A 22,327-nucleotide genomic window follows, 5' to 3' on the forward strand; every position below is an offset into this window, starting at 1 on the left:
CGTTTATATTTTTTTTACCAACTCTATGGGTCTCATAAACCAACAAGTGTATTTTTATTTCCTCCTAAGTCGACATGTTTTTAAAATATTACATGTTAAAATTCGTTAAAAATGTCGCACAATGCAACATTTAAAGCGTCATATTTCTGACGATATTGATGTTAAAATTTTTGTGAAAAATGCATTTAAAAGCTTAAAGTACTGTCTTTTATTAAATATTTACTAACTAATTTTAATATAATTATTTCAAATATTTTTTTATAATTCAATTTTTAAAACATATACATGAATGTGAAATAGCCCTACTAAATATCTAAAAAAAATGCCTACTAGGTGCACTGAAGTATTCTTAATAATTCCAGAAAAAATCAGAATGGGATCTGCAATAGTTTAATGGAAATTTAATTACTTATGACAGAATGTGTAGCGGTCGACGCAGCAGCAGTGGACGGGAAGTGTTGAAGCGCGCTAAGAGGTTTATCGGCGCTGGATAATTGACTGAACGTTGCAACATTACACCCAGTACGGATCAAGTTACTCGAGGAAACACTGCTAATTTACTTATTATGATATCTTCAAATAATTGTACATTATGCTTTTCAAATGTTTCTTTTCATTCACGTTTTAAATTTTCATTCGCCTACCTTCTTTCTTGAAAGAAAATTGTTTTACTAAATCTTCAGTTTTTGACAACGGAATGAAAGAATATAATTTTAATGTACCAGTTATTGGTTTTAGATTATGGTATCTGACCTGCAAATTTTCAGTGTGGTTTTTGTGCTTATTGAATGGACAAAATATAAATGACAGGTTAGAAATGTTTTTTATGACTAATCAAACAGTTTTTTTGTGTTGTTATAGGATCTTGTATAGGCTCACTCTCGTGGAAAGTCTTTTAACAGTATCTCCAATGCCAACACATTGACCTTTACCATGCGACATTGCAAAGAAGTGTCATTCAGCACTAATTCCATAATCGTCTTCATGTAAGCTATTATTTTTAATTTTTTTTTTTTTGAACTTGATCCATTGGAAAAGTAATGATTTTTTTCATATCGTTGAATTCTTGCTTTAAGAAATTGATTGCTTCGGATTGAAAAAAGTGAAAGGGATCGGTGTGGTTTCATGGTTTCTGAGATGACATTACTTTTGTAACGAATTTCTGTATCTCCTTTGAAATATACTACGAAAGGATTTATTTATTTATTTACTTAAATATACAGAATAAAGAATATAATTACAAATAAGAGAAATAGAAATAAAATAATACAATCAATATAAAAAAGGAGATGCAGTAGTATTAACAAAATTTGAGACCGAATGAGCAGCGCTCGTGTTCGGTCACAGTTCAGATATAATATTAATAGGCCTATAAGAGAATATAAAATAAAATAAAGTAGGAAATAAAATTAAAATTGTACTGTATTGTGGCTTGGCATATGTTCCAATGCACACCTTGTATTGAATCTTGTATTACAAATGAATTATTTTCAGAAAAGTCTGCAATAACTATGTAATTTTCAGGTTGTACTTTCTTTGCATTCCGTCAAAAATAAAATATGGCTGACTTTTGAATGGATGATGATGCATCTTCTACATGAAAAACTTAACATGCTAGGGAGCCTTTTACTTTTGAAACTTTTCACGGGGGTATCGTTTTGTTGTATCTTTCTTTTCTTGATAGGGGATTCTATTGACATCAAACTCTTGTTTAATTCCTCAATATTACTGATTTCTAGCACTGTATCCACAGAACTGCTAGAAGAAGTACTGGGATAATCAGTTTCTCTGTCCGTACTTTCATTTGATTCATGTTTATTAATATCACAAGAACTACCGGCTTCACATATAATTTCACCTGACCTATGCGGAAATTGATTGATTTTTACGGAACAAATCACATATTTGCACACTCAAAGACACCTTTAAATTCAGCTTTATCAATAAGTCGCGACTTACGCGTCTTAGTGTACTTTTCTTTTTAAAAGCGTGATTAGGAAGGTAAATGGATTTAAACACTTGTTATATATTACGCGATCTTTACCATCACTCATGTTGTGTAGAAGTCACGTCACTGCGCGAAATTCAAACCCAAACTGATTATTTTTCTCTCCTGCCATCTGTTTACTGCCATAAAGTTTACTGCCTTACCCAGTCTTGCTATCATCAAACACTTGGCTATATTACAGTATAAACTGTGAAGGGCTTCCCCCTGAGCTGACAATAATAAAATAATTTCAGATACGATATTTACTGTTCCTTAAGGTATTAATCATTTTATGATTAGTATGGTGACATCAGATGCAACGGGAAATTTCCACGGGCAGCCTTCTAGCCTATGGCTGCAAGCAGTTCATTAGCTGGGCACCGCGAGCGCGTGCATGCCTCCGGAAAATAAATTGTTACAAATGTATGGGTGCCGATCCCATATTTATAAATGCAGTAGTTTACAGATAATACATCAGCGAACAAGTCTATATTTTTTCAGATTTTTAACTTGGCTATTTAATATAGTAATTTTGCTTTGAAAAATAAATGATTAAAAAAATAGGCCAAATTTTAAATTTATTTGTGATAGGCCTAAAGTAATAAAAAGTGTTGTATTTCGTCTTTCAAATGCGCCAAACCGCAAATCTCAATTATATGTAGACACAAAGTTCCAAGTGAGTTTATATAACAGTGCGCCCATAATTTGCGTAACTTCAAATATTCATAACTACACAAATAATTAATAATTGTGAAAATAAAAAATACGGGTCTCCTTATTTGATGTCTGGAATTCATTAAAAAAAATTCGACCATTTCCGAGAAGGTCGTGTTTTATGGCTGTGCGATTTGACGTGGAATGACTCAGTGGTGGTGGTCAGAGCGTTTGAATTTTCAGTGGAAAGCTTCCCTCTGCATGATCTGTGTGTTAAGTAACTTAACGCTATATATATATATATATATATATATATATATATGATTAATTATCTAAATTTGTTTAAATTGTTTATACGTCGCTGAAAATAATACAGGGGGTGGTTATACATTCCAAGTAGTTGAAAATGAAAACTTGGCCTACCGTTACATTACCTTTTACTATTTTTGTTACTGGTAATGTGAAATAAACAATAAATATGGGAAATGCCTGTTATTATTCGGTTGAGTAGCTTTTGTCATCCAGTCTGCTGACAAAAAACCTGAAATGTTAGAATTTATAAAACAGTTATATTACCGGTTGTTCTGTATGGTTGTGAAACTTGGACTCTCACTTTGAGAGAGGAACAGAGATTAAGGGTGTTTGAGAATAAGGTGCTTAGAAAAATATTTGAGGTTACTGTAAATGGGATGAAGTTACAGGAGAATGGAGAAAGTTACACAACACAGAACTGCATGCATTGTATTCTTCACCTGACATAATTAGCAACATTAAATCCAGACGTCCGAGATGGACAGGGCATGTAGCACGTATGGGCGAATCCAGAAATGCATATAGAGTGTTAGTTGGGAGACCGGAGGGAAAAAGACCTTTGGGGAGGACAAGACGTAGATGGAAAGATAATAATAAAATCGATTTAATGGAGGTGGGATATGGTGGCAGAGACTGGATTAATCTTGCTCAGGATAGGGACCAATGGCGGGCTTATGTGAGGACGGCAATGGACTTTCGGGTTCCTTAAAAGCCTTTTGTAAGTAAGTAAGTAAGTAAGGTGGTGCGAAATAAGAGCTATGGAAGACGGAAAATAAATTTGGGTAGAATTAATGACAAAGGAAAGTGGAGCATTTTATTATAAACACAAAAGCAAATGGGAGAAGCGGTGATCAGATTAATTCCGAGTATCAGAATGCACTGCGAAGTTGGAAGAATAATTCGTCAAATGAACACGTAATCTTTTGAAAAAAAAATAAAATCTTAATCACGCGAGATTAAACGAGTTTAAAGTGTTCTCTGCATAACTGCAAGATTTCACTACTACGCTCACAAAGAAAATTATCACAGTTGAAGTTCAGATAACTAAAAAAATATGAGTTTCCTTTGCAATGGAACATGATTTTTACGTATGACAAAATAATAAATACATATTGAAGATTTGTACTTGTAGCACGCAAAAAAAAAAAGAAGAAGAAGAAGACAGAAATGTTCTTGATTTATCCGTGACGGTCACAATATTGAGCACCATAATCGAAGACTAAGTACGCAGAAGAAGTAATTTGAAGCGCTTCCTGTGCAACCTGTAATAAGCTTCATCACTGTCATTGTGCGGCTAATAATGCTGCAGATCAAACTTCTTCCAGAATTGCACAATGACCTTCACTATCAGGCCTCAAGGGGAAAACCAATCCTTGCGTTTATCCTAGCACAGAAAGTTTTTTTTTTAATTTTATTTGGTTATTTTACGACGCTGTATCAACATCTAGGTTATTTAGCGTCTGAATGATATGAAGGTGATAATGCCGATGAAATGAGTCCGGGGTCCAGCACCGAAAGTTACCCAGCATTTGCTCGTATTGGGTTGAGGGAAAACCCCGGAAAAAACCTCAACCAGGTAACTTGCCCCGACCGGGACTCGAACCCGGGCCACCTGGTTTCGCGGCCAGACGTGCTGACCATTACTCCACAGGTGTGGACACAGAAAGTTAAGAGCATTTTTCAACAGGCGGATACTTCGATTACCCCCTCTCCTCTAAGAGCGATATGACGAAATTACAGAGAACTTAAAAAGTCTCCAAGAGATGTACAGGGCGAGGTCTTAACTTTATTCAAATGATGGGGAAATGGCTGAATTCCAGCAACGATATGCTAGTCCAAACACTGCACTCCACCACCACAAATGTGAACTCGAGACTCCGGCGTTGAAAGTTGAACTCTAGTCATCCAAATAACCACATGCTAAATAAAAAACACTGATTATATATTGACGCATGTAATAAGATATGATTGCGTAATTTTGGTACTATTGGTACTCATATTCTTCCTGTGACCCGTCGCAGCAGCTTCCATTGTCGACGATATCCGAAGTTGGAGAATGCCAGAACATCTTATTTATCGATACATTACGAATAATTTACGTGAAATTACCTTCATAGCACAATGGCATATACAGCACAAAATAAGGACGAGTAACAATTCTTGTAAACGCGGACAAATCAATGTGAAATGTTTAGAAAAATTGTCGATTGAACTTTCAATGGAAGAAGTACAGGGACATCATTTTATTTTTACTTCAATTTTTATTGTACCTGAGTTTTTGAATGTACTTCACTCCCACCCCTTCTACTAACGAAGTTCCAACTGTCCTCCACACAGAACTAAGGCCGCATACACGAGTAAGAGTACTGAGTGAGTATAGTACGTTTCAGAAATATGTTCGCGTTTTGCAGTGGCGAAAACTTCCAATGTTGAATCATATTTTCGCACAGGTACTGACGTCTACGTCGCATCCCGATCTCCCCCTTCTGCTTCTGCTCGCTCCAGTGTAAAGACTAGTGGCTGGGCTTTCTTAGCTCTTTTCTGAAAACATTAATTTCTGTTAATTGAATGTGTACGTAATATTATGCAACTGTTTAAAATAACTTAAATAAAAGGGCCTCGTTAAGTAATTAATTATCACGTGATTTCCCTCCTTTCTACGATCCTGCGACATAACCACTTGGACGGACAGTAGATAGCATGTCTGAGTAATTTTATCTGTGCGGGTCGGGCAGAAGTGAAGACTGAATTTACAGTACGTAAGGTACTCTTTTATAGAGTAGGTACAGAATTATTTCAACATGAGTTACTAGTACGAAAGACGAAACTGGTAATTGGAATTAGATGTAATAATCTATAGTGCGATAATATGCACAAAAGAACTGAAGCCTGTATCGAAATGAACGGCCACCATTTTTAAAAATGTGTTTAAATATCCATATAATGATTATTTTTCAATTTAACTTCATTCTCTATATTGTACGCTAATGTGCTGTAGACAGTATACTTTACACTGCATAATGAATACGTCCACATGGACAGCTCAGTTCGTGAGTAAAAACACTCATTGTTAATACTGTACTGTATTTTGATTAAACGAAAAAATAATGAAAATTATCAAACTCAAAAGCGCGATATTTCCTAGTTTACATAAATGGATGAACTACTTTTCTTCCCTCCTATACCTAGTAAAGTGATTTGTTTGTATTTTACGCCAGTACCATCGAACTCCAGTAGTGGAAGGGGGTAGCAAACGGCGTTGATCCAGAAGTATAGGCAAGTTAATATTAAACATGTTAGTACAAATAAAATGATGTCCCTGTATATGTATATAATATGTAGTCACACACTTACTTCCTCCCAGCAATGAGCCATGAATATTTTCATAGACGAACATGAACAAGCCGGATTCTGCTGTGTCCGAAGGGTAGTTTTTATGTACATGTGCATTTTAGTTGGTTATTTAACGACGCCGTATCAACTTCTAGGTTAGTGTCGATCTAATTGGTGATAACGAAATATTTGGCGAGACCTAATCGAGGATTCGCCAGAGGATTACCTGACATTCGCCTTACAGTAGGGTAAAACTTCGGAAAGACCCAACCAGGTAATCAGCTAAACGGGAATCGAACCCACACCCGAGCGCATCAGCAGGCTACCGCCTGAGCTACACCTGTGGCTGTCTCATATTCCATACAGATGAGTAGAACGCTTCACCTAACATTTCTGTGTTCAGACAATCCCAGTATTGGCTGTTCACAGGGTTTGAATCCAGGACTTCCCGAACGCGAGTCTCATACGTAACGTCTGCGCCACCTCGCTCGGTCTGAAGCTATTCAGCTGTCAGGTCGTGTTCCTAATATTTTAGTTTTATTACTTTTCATATACTTATTTAGACTTTATGAAGGTTGTAAAAATCATGTCCACAGCAAAACGCTGAAGTAACTTCACAACTCTCGCGGTTCTTGAGGCCCGTGCCGATAAATGGCCAGTCGTGAAGATATTTTCACTTTAGCCACTAGGCCGATAGACAAACTTTGCTTAAAACATAGATGGACATCGTGCCTCACTGACCTTCACAGAGCTTATCGCTCCGAGTGACATCATCTTCTCAGTCCCCGTTCCTCCCTCACGTAGCTCCTAGGCGTGGGCAGGTTCTATATCAGTTTCATAAGCAATATCAGTGGTGGCATAATGGCATTATCAAAGCAGTGTGTACGCGTTAGAAAACGATTATTTCATGAGAAATGGGAGGAAGAGTTTTTTGCTGTTTGAAGGGGAGAACATACGATGTATGTTATGCTCGAAAATCCTATTAGGCATTAATACATTTAATATACAACGACATTACTCCTTATGTCATAAAGAACATGCTGAATTAGAACGTAAGACAAATTAAATGTTATTTTTCGTACTATTCCGAAGAAAATTTATGATCTTAACATTTGCATAGTATACTAAATACGACATTATACCTTAAACACGCTGCATTAAAAGGTACGAGGAATTAAATGTTGTTTGTACGTATTATTTCCAAAATAAATTTATAAAAAAATATCAAATGTGCGTAGAAAACGAAATATGATTTTCTGAAATTATTTTAGGTCGAGAACGTGCAAATCTATTAAGTAATCTTGAGAAACGCCAGAATATTCAATAAAATAAACGTAGACAACGTGATGGAATATTATTGGCTAGTTACGCAATTTCTCGCCTGTGATGTAAATCAATTCAGTGATGGAGAAATAGTAAAGAGGTTTATGATTAAAGCTGCCGAATTAATTTGCCGAATTGAATAAAAGTTTTCGAGTCTCTCACGTTAACCAAGCGCTTTCCTAATAATTCGCCACTGACTGCCTTAGCGATTACGATAAGGTGACGCAGGTCACAGCAGTTTATATTTCCCATCCTACTCTGCAGTCTCCTCTCCTAGTAAACAAACTATTTCAAATCGAGTGCCTCACGTAACCGAAAATTGTGCCCACGTATGCCTTAAAAGATCCGCTACTGATTGTTTTGTGTTTAAGAACTGAGCAGGAAAGAAGAGGGACCCGTCTTCATCCGTCATGAATGAAGCCGTTGTGTAACGCGCGCAATTACAGCGGCAGTTGTCACCGGAAGTTGGCGCATGAGCAGGCCTGATCATTGACAACTGCGCTTACGCAACTCGGCCGGAGGCAGGTCTCATTGCTGCCTTGACATATGCCGCTCTTTGTACATTGATTCGAGATTTATCTTGACATCAATGTACCAAATCCTTGGGTATCGAGGTTCCCTTACTCTGCCCCCCTCGCACATCCTCCCATCGTGCATAGCAACTTCACTTCAGCTGCTAGACTTCATATTTGTTCTGTTACATCAACAATGCCGATAACGTGACAGATTGTCCTTAAACGTAAAGTTCGCTTTATTGATTTATATTCATATTGTAGTTCAGAGCTTTGTTTTTTGTACAAGTATTACTGTGATATTTAGAGTTTTAAAGGGAGTCTGTACTGCCATACCTTCCACTGTTAAATTCCTCAATTTTGGGTGCACTTTCCTCAAAAGTTATAAAAAGATACAAATGTAGAAAAAACAGAGATAAAGTAACATACCTTTAAGTATACAACTGGCTGAATAAATTTAAAATTTCACTCAGTGGTTGGCAAAAAAAAATTTTTTCATTGATAACATTTTTTTGCATTAAGAATTACTACAAATTATTTTTTTTATTTTTGCTGAAGATGGAAATAATCTTATTTTTTTTATTTTCGCTGAAGCTAGGGCTAAAAGCTGACTATTAGAAGACATAGAATCATATTATAATTTTACACATATTAAACTACCGAAAAACGATCAAGACCAAAATTTCACAGTGGGGTATTTGAATAAAAAATTTGGCCAAAATTATTATTGTGTTCCAATCACATTTAATTGGGATAATATATTAAATTAGGATGTAATAAGGGGATTATGGCACTTGTAGAGAAATAAGGCCCATTCACAATGAAAATTAAACATAACCGTAACATAAACACAGAACTTTGCGCCCAGGCTACCAAATGGGATCATTCACAATGATTCACATAAGCATTGACATAAACATTACCGTAAGACGTTAACATGAAAGTTTGCAAACTCCAAACTTTCATGCTTATGCTTACGTGATTTGCAAACAGAACAAAAATCGTGGAGCGCTGACGTATACGACAGAATATGAGGAAATGGCGTCGTTGTTATGTTTCCATGGTTACCAAGTATGTTTGCGGCTATGTTTATGTTACCATCGTGAATGATGGTATGACTTCTTGAATTGACCGTAACGTTTATATTCTTAAGTTAACGCTTACGTTATGTTTAATTTTCATTGTGAATGGGCCTATACAAAATGTATTTTATGTTATTCATTGATATTTCTCCAAATTCTTTATTTATTACTTAAGTCGCAGAAACTTTGAGGTTATATTGCGACTAATGTGATTCCCTATACAAAAAGAGTAACCCAATGTAGTAATGTCGGGTGACCTCGCTGGGCAATAAATGACTCCACCGCGACCGATCCAACGTCCAGGATACGTTTCATTGATCTTACTACAACCTAATGTCGTTTTGGTTGGGTCCGCATATGAGTGCTAATGAAGGACATGGGACTGACGTCCGTGATTTTCAAACAGCTGTAGGCTATGTCAGATTATGTTAAGAACAGGGCAATTGTTCGTAGAAACTTTTTTGTTCAGAATCACCAATATTATCACCCCTCACACCATATACTTTTGCTCCTGACCCATCCTGTATAATTAATATGCCAATATAATTTGCAAATAAGTTAACACTGATTATATAATGAATGTAATTATGCAAGTATTTAAGAAACTGTTATGAAAATACGTAGATGGTTTTCATGCCATGAATATATATTTTAAAGTTATTTATGTAGCTAAGAATTTAGCTCATTTTCACTGTATCAGATACTTTATTGATGAGATTATTCTCATGATTTCTCATCACAAGACTCTTCAGCTTCACTACATTTACTTCATTTCTATCAGCAGAAATCTATACTAATAATAAATCTGTAGCCAACATTTTTCTGGTAATTTTCGATTTTCCAAAAATAATTGGTGTTAACCTGTATAATTAACCATCCTCAAACCGAAAATCGCTTTTTTGAAATTTTTGTCTGTCTGTCTGTCTGTCAGGATGTTTGTTACCTTTTCACGCGATAATGGCTGAACCGATTTATATGAAAATTGGAATATAAATTAAGTTCGTTGTAACTTAGATTTTAGGCGATACGGCATTCAAAATACTTTATTTAAAAGCGGGGTTATAAGGGGGCCTTAATTAAATAAATCGAAATATCTCCCTTATTATTAATTTTCATGAAAAATGTTACATAACAAAAGTTTCTTTAAAAATGATTTCCGATAAGTTTTATTCTGTACAAAATTTTGATAGGACTGATATTTAATAAGATAAATGAGTTTTAAAATTACAATAACAACGCCATCCAAGGCGCTGTATTGAAATAAAAACAAATGACTTCATCTACAAGGGGCCTTGGACAACAACAATCGAAAGTTATTAAACATAGCCTACAGAGAATGTTTCTGTGTTTGTATGAAGTAATATCGAAAGCTAATTAATTGTTTAATTATTATTTCACCTTCGGAAAGTATAGTTTCTCTAGATGGACATAATTCTATAATGTTATTACAGTAACTTCTGAGTGAAATTTAAGGATATACAAGACTTTTAAAACAACAATACAATACACTTTCACCGCCGCCTCAGATTATAGCGTTGCTGTTCCTGCAGTAACTCCAATATGCAAAATATAAAATTCTTGATTAGGAAGAAAAACCACATTTATTCATTCCATGGCAATGGTACATAGGAGATCGTGAATTCCTACATTTTCGAAAGAAAGAAATATAATAATTACATGTCAGTGTTTATGCTGTATCACTATTTAAGTTATTTGAAGGGTTCACAATCATGGTGGGCCAAGCGCCATTTACTGTAGACGTAGAAAACAAGTGTTAAAATTAAGTTATTACCATAATTCAATGGAAACATTATAGCAAGTAATATAAAGTATACACATTAAAACTAAATGCTATGTCAATATTCATTAAACTATAGTTGCATGTAATAACAATTAAGAAACATGTTAAAGGAATTGTCATTGCACCAAATGAGTGTCTCTGGACCAAAATGACCGCATTGACATTTTTTAAATACAATTTAAATTAAGTAATATATTAAAGGATTTATCCTTCTATCAAACACGAATGTTCCCTGGATCAAATGTCCTATTTTAATTATGTAATTACTTTATATTTATTTCTAACAGATACAGCGGAGCGCACGGGTACGGCTAGTTATAAATAAAGTAGTACCATTTCTACGCTTTATTTTAAAATGGTTTCGTTCTCTTCTTCAGGGATAATATCATGCTCGTGAGCAGAGGATCTGAGCTAAGCAGCAGCCTGTTAATTATATCTAGGTTACATGATTCTCTAGAAACAGGAACGGAAGTGCTTATTCCTTGCTTCAGCTGTTGCCCAATTCTTAAAAGAGTATTTTCAATTTCTTATAGCTGGGCAGTGAATTAAAATCTTATGCATTGTGGGGGTCATTGGATGCCACGTTTGCAGCTTAACATATAGATTTGCTGTATTCATGGCGTAAGCAGCGAGTTTCTAAATATCAACTTTATGCCCACTTGATACAACTTCTAAAATTACAGTTAATGTGTATGATTTAAGTTAATAATAGAACAGAAAATGTAGGAACAATAAGGCACATAAATAGCTGGTGACAAAGTAAATTACCAGCTTCCACAAACATAGAAAGAGCTTGTGGAGATGAAACTGCCCTCTTTTTTTTTATTTTTTTTTTATTTAGTAATTTCCTTAACTTTTGGTGGGTGTGGTCAGCGAATAGGGATTATAAAGAATGGACACTTCGCGTCGGTACCTTTGATGTAGCCGGACTGATTTCAATGACCTTCAAGCCAGCTAGAGCGTGAGATTCTGCTTTCTCCCTAGAGTTGGCGCTGACATCACACCAGCTAGCAGTCGACACAGCGGAAATATAACACATATAATTAATACATCTAGGTACATTATGTACTCAAATAAAATAAATTGGATCCATAAAATAATAAATCCTTCATTAACTGTAATGTCTAGACTCTAGAGTTCCTTTATAATGAGAGTTGAGACGTTGACCCCAACAACAATTAAAATATGTAATGATTTGATGGCACTGAAAATGGAAAAACAAAACTCTTATGAGTAGTAACACCATATACCTACAGTATATTATATTATATACAAATATTAAACGAATTTGACACTTAATTTTATGATGTATTATATTATTTTATAATATAATGTATTATATCTGAAATATAAAATATTATTATTACAACTAGTTTGTCACTGAGAAATAAGGAAAAGCTGTTAACTTTAATTTATTTGAAGTAAAGCATTACTGGATTATGCAATAAGGTAGGCGATGTTTGGATCCTGTACCTTAATTCTATTCTCAATCATTATCTTAGCGTATACTCGATTACACTACCTCTAGCGCTCGAAAGTGGAACTAGCCGCTGGCGCACAGAGAAACAAAACACAGGAAAATTCGCTCAGTGTCCATTCTTTCTAATCCCTATTCGCTGGTGTGGTTGCGAAAGATCAATTAATTTTAGCAGCTACCCCCCTTTCGGTGCATTGCAGTAGAGCAAGAAACCTAATCCGAGCGCCCGCTGCGTGCTTCAACTCGTACGGGCTTGAATATGCACACTGGTTCCTGGAGCAGTGTCTAATGCAACCTACATTCCCATCCTCAGCTCTGTTTAGCGTGATGGAGTGTTCAACGTCCATAATTCTCATGTGTGCAGTGAATTCAATCCCCATGGCATCAACAGACACTTGTGGATAGATGCAGTGGACTACTTTCTCACAGGACCCTATGTAGGTCGAACCCGTGCGATTAAATGGAACTTCACGTTCCTAAGGGAAGTACTGCCTCGATTCTTGGAAGATGTGTCATTGTGTACAATGTGGTAGGTATTTAGATACACTCAACAAAATATCGACAATTACTCATTAGTGGCCAATATACATGATCATGAAATTATAAATAGTGAACAAATTAATATTCCATATTGTAGATTATACAAGAGCAACACAAACTTTTTAATTATGGGGATGAAATTATATAATAAGCTCCCTAGTCAATATTATAAAAACCAATCAATAGTTTCAAAACTAGATTTTACAATTGGTTATTAAATAATCCTTTTTATTCTGTTGCTGAGTTTTTGAACACAAATTTGTATGAAATTATATTTTAATAAATAAGTTTAATTACAATTTAGTTAGTTTTCTTTAATTTAAAAGTTTCAAATTATTTCATGTTTTCATTGTATTATTTAAATTTTACTGTTTCTTTTATTAGTGTTTTTTAAACGTATTTATATGTTTTTCAATGTATTCTGACGAAGCCTAAAACTGTATGTCTAATGGCCAAATAAATTGAATTGAATCGATTTTAACAATACTGGATTGACATAGAAAGCCTTTTTCCATGGCCTCCCTGCTCCCGGATTTCTCTCCAACAGATTTCTTGTGTGGGGTCGGTTGAAGGCCCAGTTTACGAGACACTCGTTGAAACAGACGAGGATCTGGCTGGATAGTTGCACAGCAGGGGAAATTGAAGACGATGCTGGAGTCTTCGCCCACGTTAGACATTTCTCGTTACGTCAATGCAACTCTGGCATAGAAGTCAATGCAGGCATTTTGGAACATTTCTTCGTAAAATTAGCTGACTAGGGTATGTAATCTGATGTCATTATTACTTATAAGAAAGTTCAAGTATTAGTGTATGATTTACAATTTTGCAATGTAATAACCCATTGTATTTTAAGTATCGTTGACCTTTTAGGTAAGTTGTAGAATTTTAATGTCCATACACTGTACCTGTGTAAAGGAAATTAAACCACCACCACCACCACCACCACCACCAGCTAGTAGCTTAAAATTTGTATTATAAATAATGTTTTGTTTTGATGTCCTCTATAATCTCTCAGAGTTTTTTTGGTTTAATTTTTGTATAGCTACGCAGAGAAAAAATGGGAGTATAAGGGTACAGTGCATCAGTTATTCATAGATTTCAAAAAGGCATATGACTCGGTTAAGAGAGAAGTTTTATATGATATTCTGATATTCTTATTGAATTTGGTATTCCCAAGAAACTAGTTCGATTAATTAAAATGTGTCTCGGTGAAACATACAGCAAAGTTCGTACAGGTCAGTTTCTGTCAGATGCGTTTCCAATTCACTGCGGGCTAAAGCAGGGAGATGCACTATCACCTTTACTTTTTAACTTTAGTCTAGAGTATGCCATTAGGAAAGTCCAGGATAACAGAGAGGGTTTGGAATTGAACGGGTTACAACAGTTGCTTGTCTATGCGGATGACGTGAATATGTTAGGAGAAAATCCACAAACGATTAGGGAAAACACGGGAATTTTACTTGAAGGAAATAAAGAGATAGTCTTTTCGGGATTTACTTTCAAACCTAAGTATATGGTTATGTCTGATGACCAGAATATTGTACGAAATGGAAATATAAAAATTGGAAATTTATCTTTTGAAGAGGTGGAGAAGTTCAAATATCTTGGAGCAACAGTAACAAATATAAATGATACTCGGGAGGAAATTAAACACAGAATAAATATGGGAAATGCCTGTTATTATTCGGTTGAGGAGCTTTTATCATCCAGTCTGCTGTCAAAAAATCTGAAAGTTAGAATTTATAAAACAGTTATATTACCGGTTGTTCTGTATGGCTGTGAAACTTGGACTGTCACTTTGAGAGAGGAACATAGGTTAAGGGTGTTTGAGAATAAGGTGCTTAGGAAAATATTTGGCTCTAAGAGGGATGAAGTTACAGGAGAATGGAGAAAGTTACACAACACAGAACTGCACGCATTGTATTCTTCACCTGACAATAATTAGGAACATTAAATCCAGACGTTTGAGATGGGCAGGGCATGTAGCACGTATGGGCGAATCCAGAAATGCATATAGAGTGTTAGTTGGGAGGCCGGAGGGAAAAAGACCTTTAGGGAGGTCGAGACGTAGATGGGAAGGTAATATTAAAATGGATTTGAGGGAGGTGGGATATGATGATAGAGAATGGATTAATCTTGCTCAGGGTAGGGACCAACGCCGGGCTTATGTGAGGGCGGCAATGAACCTCCGGGTTCCTTAAAAGCCAGTAAGGAAGTAAGTATAGCTAGCAGACGTCTAAAAGCAGGCAACAAAGAAATAGTTACATCAGCGTTGCACAAGGGTCGTTTCCAATAATTATGTTCTTGCTCCACAATGTCAGCGATTGGGTTGCTGTGCAAGCGATTGTCACCATCTGACAAGGGCGTCCTTCGAGGGGCGTGGCGGAGGACGTGCTCTTGCAGTATATGAGTCGCGCAATGTGGAGCAGTCTTCAAACTGCTCAGAAGCCATGCTGCTCATCGCCATCGCACTCCTGGGCGCAGTGGCAGCCGACTCCAGGGTGAGTCCACAGACACTACAACACCGGCGATGAAACGCGGCGCATATATTAGCAGTAATTATAATAATGCAGGTATGCGACTAATTTGGGCATTCCGTTATCATATATATTATTTTAATGTACCAGAGTACATATGATATTTCCAGCGCCGGGGAGGTATCCGGTGTGGCTTAGTGGATAAAGCATCAGCACGTAGAGCTGAAAACCCGGGTTCAAATCCCGGCGCCGGAGAAAATTTTTCTCCGTTCCATTACTCTTTCATCGTATTCCGTTATCAATCACGTTGACGTCAGAGACTATAACTTTCCGTTCGGAGGAAATTCAGATGTTTTGATTATGAAGTCCACGCAAATCTTATTTTATTAAATTATATACAGGGACATCATTTTATTTTACTAACATTTCTAATATTAACCTGGCTATACCTTTGGATCAACGGTTAAGAACCGGAAACACCGTTTGCTACCCCCTTCCACGACTGGAGTTCGATGATACTGGCGTAATATACAAACAAATCACTTTACTAGGTATAGGAAGGAAGAAAAGTACTTCATCCATTTACGTAAACTAGGAAATATTTCCCTTTGAGTTCGATAGTTTTCATTAGGTTTTTGTTTAATCAAGATACAGTACAGTATTAACAATGAGTGTTTTTACTCACCAACTGAGCTGTCCATGTGGACGTATTCATTATGCAGTGTATATTATACTGTCTACAGCACATTAGCGTACAATATAGAGAATGAAGTTAAATTGAAAAATAATCATAATATGGATATTTAAACACATTTTTGAAAATGGTGGCCGTTCATTTCGATACAGGCTTCAGTTCTAATGTGTGTAATTCCAATTACCAGTTTCGTCCTTCGTACTAGTAACTCATATTGAAATAATTCTGTACCTACTCTATAAAAGAGTACCTTAAGTACTGTAAATTCAATCTTCACTTCTGCCCGACCCGCACAGATAAAATTACTCAGACATGCTATCTACTGTCCGTCCAAGTGGTTATGTCTTAGGGTCGTAGAAAGGGGGTAAATCACGTGACAATTACTTAAAGAGGCCCTTTTATTTAAGTTATTTTAAACAGTTGTATAATATTACGTAAACGTCCAATTCCTAACAGAAATTAATGTTCTCAGAAAAGAGCTAAGACAGCCCAGCCACTAGCTGGCGAATAAAAGCAGGTGGGGGAAACCGGGATACGACGTAGGCAAATGGACGACAGTACCTGTGCGAAAATGATTCAATATTGAAAGCTCTTTCGTCACTGGAAAACGCGAACATATTTTTGGAACGTACTGTTTACTATGACCGTAAGACTATTATGACTAATCCCTTAGTAGAAGGGGTGGGAGTGAAGTACATTCAAAATCTCAGGAACAATAAAAATTGAAGTAAAAATAAAATGATGTCCCTGTACTTGCCGTGTGTCTTTCTGGGCATATTACATAGGTTTCTTACGGCACTATTAAACTCCTATGTATAGAAACAATGAAGAAATAGATTTTACTCAGTGGACTATGTTTAGTAATTAGCATAAGACATTAATTTAGGATAATTTTATTAAGACATGAGTAAAGTTATCATCATACTGAAAGGAGTGAAAGTTATGAAGATGAAATTAGTATTACGGAAGGTCGTACAGTTTGTGATCAACATTTTGAATAAAAGTAAGATACAAGCTACATTCTGAACTTAACATTATTATTAGAATTAGAATTACAAGTTAAGGTCAGTAGACCTTCTCTTTCATTTATCAAACTGAACTACAATGTAATTCGTACTATAACACTCAATAAAAAATTATCTAGGATATCTGCTACACATTCTGATAATAAAATAACAGTACGACTTGAAACTTCAGCTACTCGTAATGTAGAATATATCTATAATTATTTACTTACTGGCTTTTAAGGAACCCGGAGGTTCATTGCTGCCCTCACATAAGCCCGCCATTGGTCCCTATTCTGAGCAAGATTAATGCAGTCTCTACCATCATATCCCACCTCCTTCAAATCCATTTTAATATTATCTTCCCATCTACGTCTCGGCCTCCCCAAAGGTCTTTTTCCCTCCGGCCTCCCAACTAACACTCTAAATGCATTTCTGGATTCGCCCATACGTGCTACATGTCCTGCCCATCTCAAACGTCTGGATTTTATGTTCCTAATAGAATATATCTATAATAATACAGAAAAATAGCGTATAGACGGTTATTGAAACAATATTACAACTAAGAATAAATCTTTAATGAGCTTACATATGAAAAGTTCGCAGAAGAAACGATGAATGTCACATTTCTGTTAAGGATTAGATAATGATTTAATTGAGTCTATAACTGCAAGATGTAGTGCTGTTTCTATAGAAAATAAAGGAAAGGATTACTATATTCCTTTTTACCATTTTTCATAAGAACAACATTAAATTTCGTAGTGATCCATTGAATGTTAAATGTTATGTTTTATTTAACGACGCTTGCAACTGCAGAGGTTATATCAGCGTCGCCGGATGTGCCGGAATTTTGTCCCGCAGGAGTTCTTTTACATGCCAGTAAATATACTGACATGAGCCTGTCGCATTTAAGCACACTTAAATGTCATCGACCTGGTCCGGGATCGAACCCGCAACCTTGGGCATGGAAGGCCAGCGCTATACCAACTCGCCAACCAGGTCCACTGATCCATTGAATTAGATAATGACATCAACCTTAAGAAAACTGTGACATTCATCGTTTTTCCCGCGAACTCTTCATATGTATAATAAACATGTCTAGCTACAATCTAACAGCTTTCTAAGATTAATCTGAAACGACCTTAGGGTCCGACAGTCTTTGATCTAGCACGGGAGAGAATTCCGAAGTCGGGGATTGCAACACTAAGGATGCTATGCATAGACATTTCGCTAGCCCGCGCTACGAGCGTGCTAAACTAGCCCCGGCTATAGAGTGATTACTTATACAGGATTCATATCATATCATATTGCTAACACTGGTTTATGAATACGAAAAACGTTAGTTCGCTGATCATCCACCGGAAGCCCGCGCTAAGAACGTCTATGAATATGCCCTAAATGATTAAGAATATGCAGAAGTTCTGTGTTGGGGGATTAGAAACAGAACTAATTGACTGGAGACGGAAGCGTGAAGCGAGATACTGAGGAGTAGAGGAATGTACTGTTTTGAATAATAGTGATAGACCGTGTAGCTGACGATAACATTTGGAAGCTTTATGGGCACGTCTGTCAGAGAGTTGTTTAGGACCGTGAAGAGAACGTGGAGGTGAGGCATCACAAGCATATTTTGAGGGCGGCTGGGAGTGGCATTTAGGATCCTAAGTCAGTGGCGTATTGAAAATACTTTTTTTTTCAGTGATTTGTATGACCTGCACTTTCCAATTTAGATTTATATCCATGTGGACTCCGAAATTTTTAACTGCGTTACTATATTTTACAATGTTCACATTCATTATTAATTTAAAGTTCCGATGTCTATTGCCTATGTCCTAAAAATATAACATAAAAACTTGGAAATATGGTGCAACATAAATTAAATATTGTGCAAAATTACTTTAACGAACTTTTCATTTACTATTGTACAATTTTTTGTGGATATCAACTCCTTACATTGCTCAGCCTATAAAACAGAAAGGAGGGGGAGGGAATGAAAAATGCCCTCAGCCTGACTATTTACTTTAAAGCTATGTTTACAGAATCATTGGCTGTTTACGGATTACTATCTGGCAACAGCGGGGTTGGAACCTCTTAAGCGTCACATGATTGTGAGGGGTGAAGGCAAGACCGACCAGCAACAATCTGACCATATTCCTAACATTATTTTGTCCTTTATGTTTCGATAACTTACCGCTGGCGAAACCAGTTATCTTCAAACTTCATTAACCACAAAATATTTCTAAGCAAAGGAAATTCAAAATAAATAATGAAACGCAATATATATATATATATATATATATATATATATATATATATATATATATATACTATTTTGCATTATTGACACAAAACATATGAATAATACTTGCAGAACTGTTAGAAAATTTAATTGTAATATGACCAAAAATATGCTTTACTAACATTTTTGGATCAAATTTGATGTAATGCTGAAATATGCATTTATATGACCATTAAAGCCGTGTCATTGTGTTCAGAAAAACTAGAAATGTGTTTAATTTAACTTAAGTTTGTAAAAAAGAGAGCAGAATAAAAATGTGACCTGCCATAGGAATCCGAGCCCTTATTAGATTAGAAATTATTTCTATTAATAATAATAATAATAATAATAATAATAATAATAATATTATTATTATTATTATTATTTGTTCACATTATCATGTACAAACCAGGGTTGATGAAACTGCTCGTGCATCCTATTTTCCAAACGACAGTGAACCCTTCCTTAAAGTCTTTACTCAATATGATTTTGTTTTTCGTTTCGCAATTTGCGTAGTGTTAACAAAGGTTTCTAATTGTTAACAGTTGGACGCACTGGACGAGGATACCAAGGAGATGTTATTCCTTCTCCGTGACACATGTCTGGATCAAACTAAAGTTGATAGAGGTAAAGTAACAAGAAGCCAATAGAAGTCCACTGCCACACGCTAAGGAACTGGAGCACAAAATTTAATAAAGAGGAGCCACCGGCGTGGCTCAGTCGATTAAGGCGCTTGCCTGCCGATCTGAAGTTGCAATCAGGCGCGGGTTCGATCCTCGCGTGGGCTGTTTACCTGGTTGGGTTTTTTCCGAGGTTTTCCCTAACCGTAAGGTGAACGCCAGGTATTCTATGGCGAATCCTCGGCCTCATCTCGCCAAATACCATCTCGCTATCACCGATCTCATCGACGCTAAATAACCTCGTAGTTGATACAGCGTCGTTAAATAACCAAATAAAAAATAATAAAGAAGTCCTAAGTTCGATCCTCTTGGTACTCCAGAATAGCTTAGGAAATATCGAGACTGCTCATTGTGAAAAGACAAGTAGGCCTATTGTAGTTTATTTTCCAAGCAAAATGAGAACACTTCGATTAATTTTCTTGAAAACACAGACTATATCATCTTGCTTCGAGCTGTCACTTCATTTTCTTACTTTCAGATCACATCGAGAAGGCCAAACAGGGACACTTCGCTGAAGACGAAAAATTCAAGGTACATAAGGTTATGCATGCCTCCAGGCACTTCCGATGTTAAGAAAACGTAAGCACGTCAAACACAGGTAGAACGTAACAATATGAAGAAGAAGTGAAGTACGCTAAAGGGTGAGGCTGTGCCCAGCGCAAGCTGCGCCTGGGGGTTATGCAATACTTTGCAGTTCTGAACAGGACATTTTCACACAACGTGACGTTTAAAGGTACGGTCACACATCGCTACTTTTGCAGCGCAACTTTTCTACTGCAGCTGCAAAAGTTGCGTGTCGTGTTCACACGTAAGCCAAAAGCAGCGCGCTGCACGCTACTTTTCGTGCTGCGCAACCCGAGTGCAGCAAAAGTTGCAACTGGAGGTTGGGAGTCTGTTCACACACAAGGCGCTACTTTTGCAGCCGCAGTCATGCTGCAGGTTTCCATCTCCGAGTTGACTTCTCAATATACATTTTGTGGTTATGTTCGCATTATTAAGAAACTCATGCCAAAGCTTCCTTATCTATTATTTGCTTTTCTGTCGTATCTAGTATTCAGAAATTTACATTATTTTTACTATAAAGCTTTTAAAAACGCCTATATGCTTAAATGATAACCAACAGTATATTCACGTAATCAATGTTGGCAACCCTCCTGTTTGGAACTACGCTACGGAGAATTTAAAAAAATGAATTATATCGTCAGCAATTATGCTCAGATTGTGTTATGTATTTAATAAATTTTACAAATAATTTATTTTCATCACATCTAACATTAAAATATATCCAAACAATAAAAGTATCATTGGCACATTTGGTTGGCAACACTGGTTGCAACCGCAGCAAAAGTTTCAACAAAACCGATATCAAAAATGCTGCGGCTGCAACCCTGAGAACCCTGTTCACACGTCGCTACTTCTAAGTTGCGCGCGGCATGGAAAAGTAGCGAGCTGCAGGTTCGGCAGCGCTACTTTTCGGGTTGCACCGTTGTTCACACGTCGCAGTACGAGAGTTGCGCAGTTTTTTGTACTGCAGCGCTGCAAGAGTAGCGACGTGTGACCGTACCTTAGTACTTCAAAGTGCTTTCAGCAGCATCTAGCCAAATGGCAAGAATTCAGTGCAAGCAGGAGTTCGTAACTTACAGTACTACAGGTAGACAGATAAATCGATAGGATATGTGCATTAGATTACATATATTACTAGCCTATATATCATGTTAAGCATATTAGATTATATCAGCTAGATATACACGTTACATAGACAGATCTCGTTTCCTGTCAAATTTAATGTCTGCGCCAAATCTAAGACTTCCTCCTCCGTTGCTTTTCTTTGGTTCTATTTCACGGAACGAACTCCTAATGGTAATTATATTCCCGGCTATAAAAATCTCTTTCTTAACAAAACGCATTAACACAGACTCAAATGAGAGTATTTTTACGTGAAATATCTATCTGCAGGTACAATGCAAAACATTTGAAACGTTTTGACATGAAAGCTTCACTCCGATGTCACTATGGAAACTCGTGTCTCGAAACAGTCCGTTCCACATAATTCTGTATTTAACGTGCCTCGTCCACACAACAGGCATGGAAATAGTATCCACGTATGGGTTATGAATACTTACTTACTGGCTTTTAAGGAACCCGGAGGTTCATTGCCGCCCTCACATAAGCCCGC

At 36.4% G+C, this 22,327-nt stretch overlaps 2 protein-coding genes across 2 annotated transcripts in view; one reads left to right on the forward strand and one right to left on the reverse strand.

The window, feature by feature from the left end:
* frc (fringe connection) overlaps positions 1 to 22,327 on the reverse strand; it is a 267,265-nt gene that overhangs the window by 216,099 nt on the left and 28,839 nt on the right. The gene's annotated exons all lie outside the window — the stretch shown is intronic.
* Positions 1 to 22,327, forward strand: part of LOC138713031 (uncharacterized) — a 36,621-nt gene that overhangs the window by 5,819 nt on the left and 8,475 nt on the right. Inside the window, exons 3-5 of the mRNA XM_069844714.1 lie at positions 15,343 to 15,522; positions 20,017 to 20,098; positions 20,630 to 20,682. Coding sequence (XP_069700815.1) covers positions 15,343 to 15,522; positions 20,017 to 20,098; positions 20,630 to 20,682 — 315 coding nt within the window. The remainder of the gene's footprint in view (positions 1 to 15,342; positions 15,523 to 20,016; positions 20,099 to 20,629; positions 20,683 to 22,327) is intronic.

This window comes from Periplaneta americana, chromosome 14 (genome assembly GCF_040183065.1).
Source record: "Periplaneta americana isolate PAMFEO1 chromosome 14, P.americana_PAMFEO1_priV1, whole genome shotgun sequence".
Lineage (NCBI taxonomy): Eukaryota > Metazoa > Arthropoda > Insecta > Blattodea > Blattidae > Periplaneta > Periplaneta americana.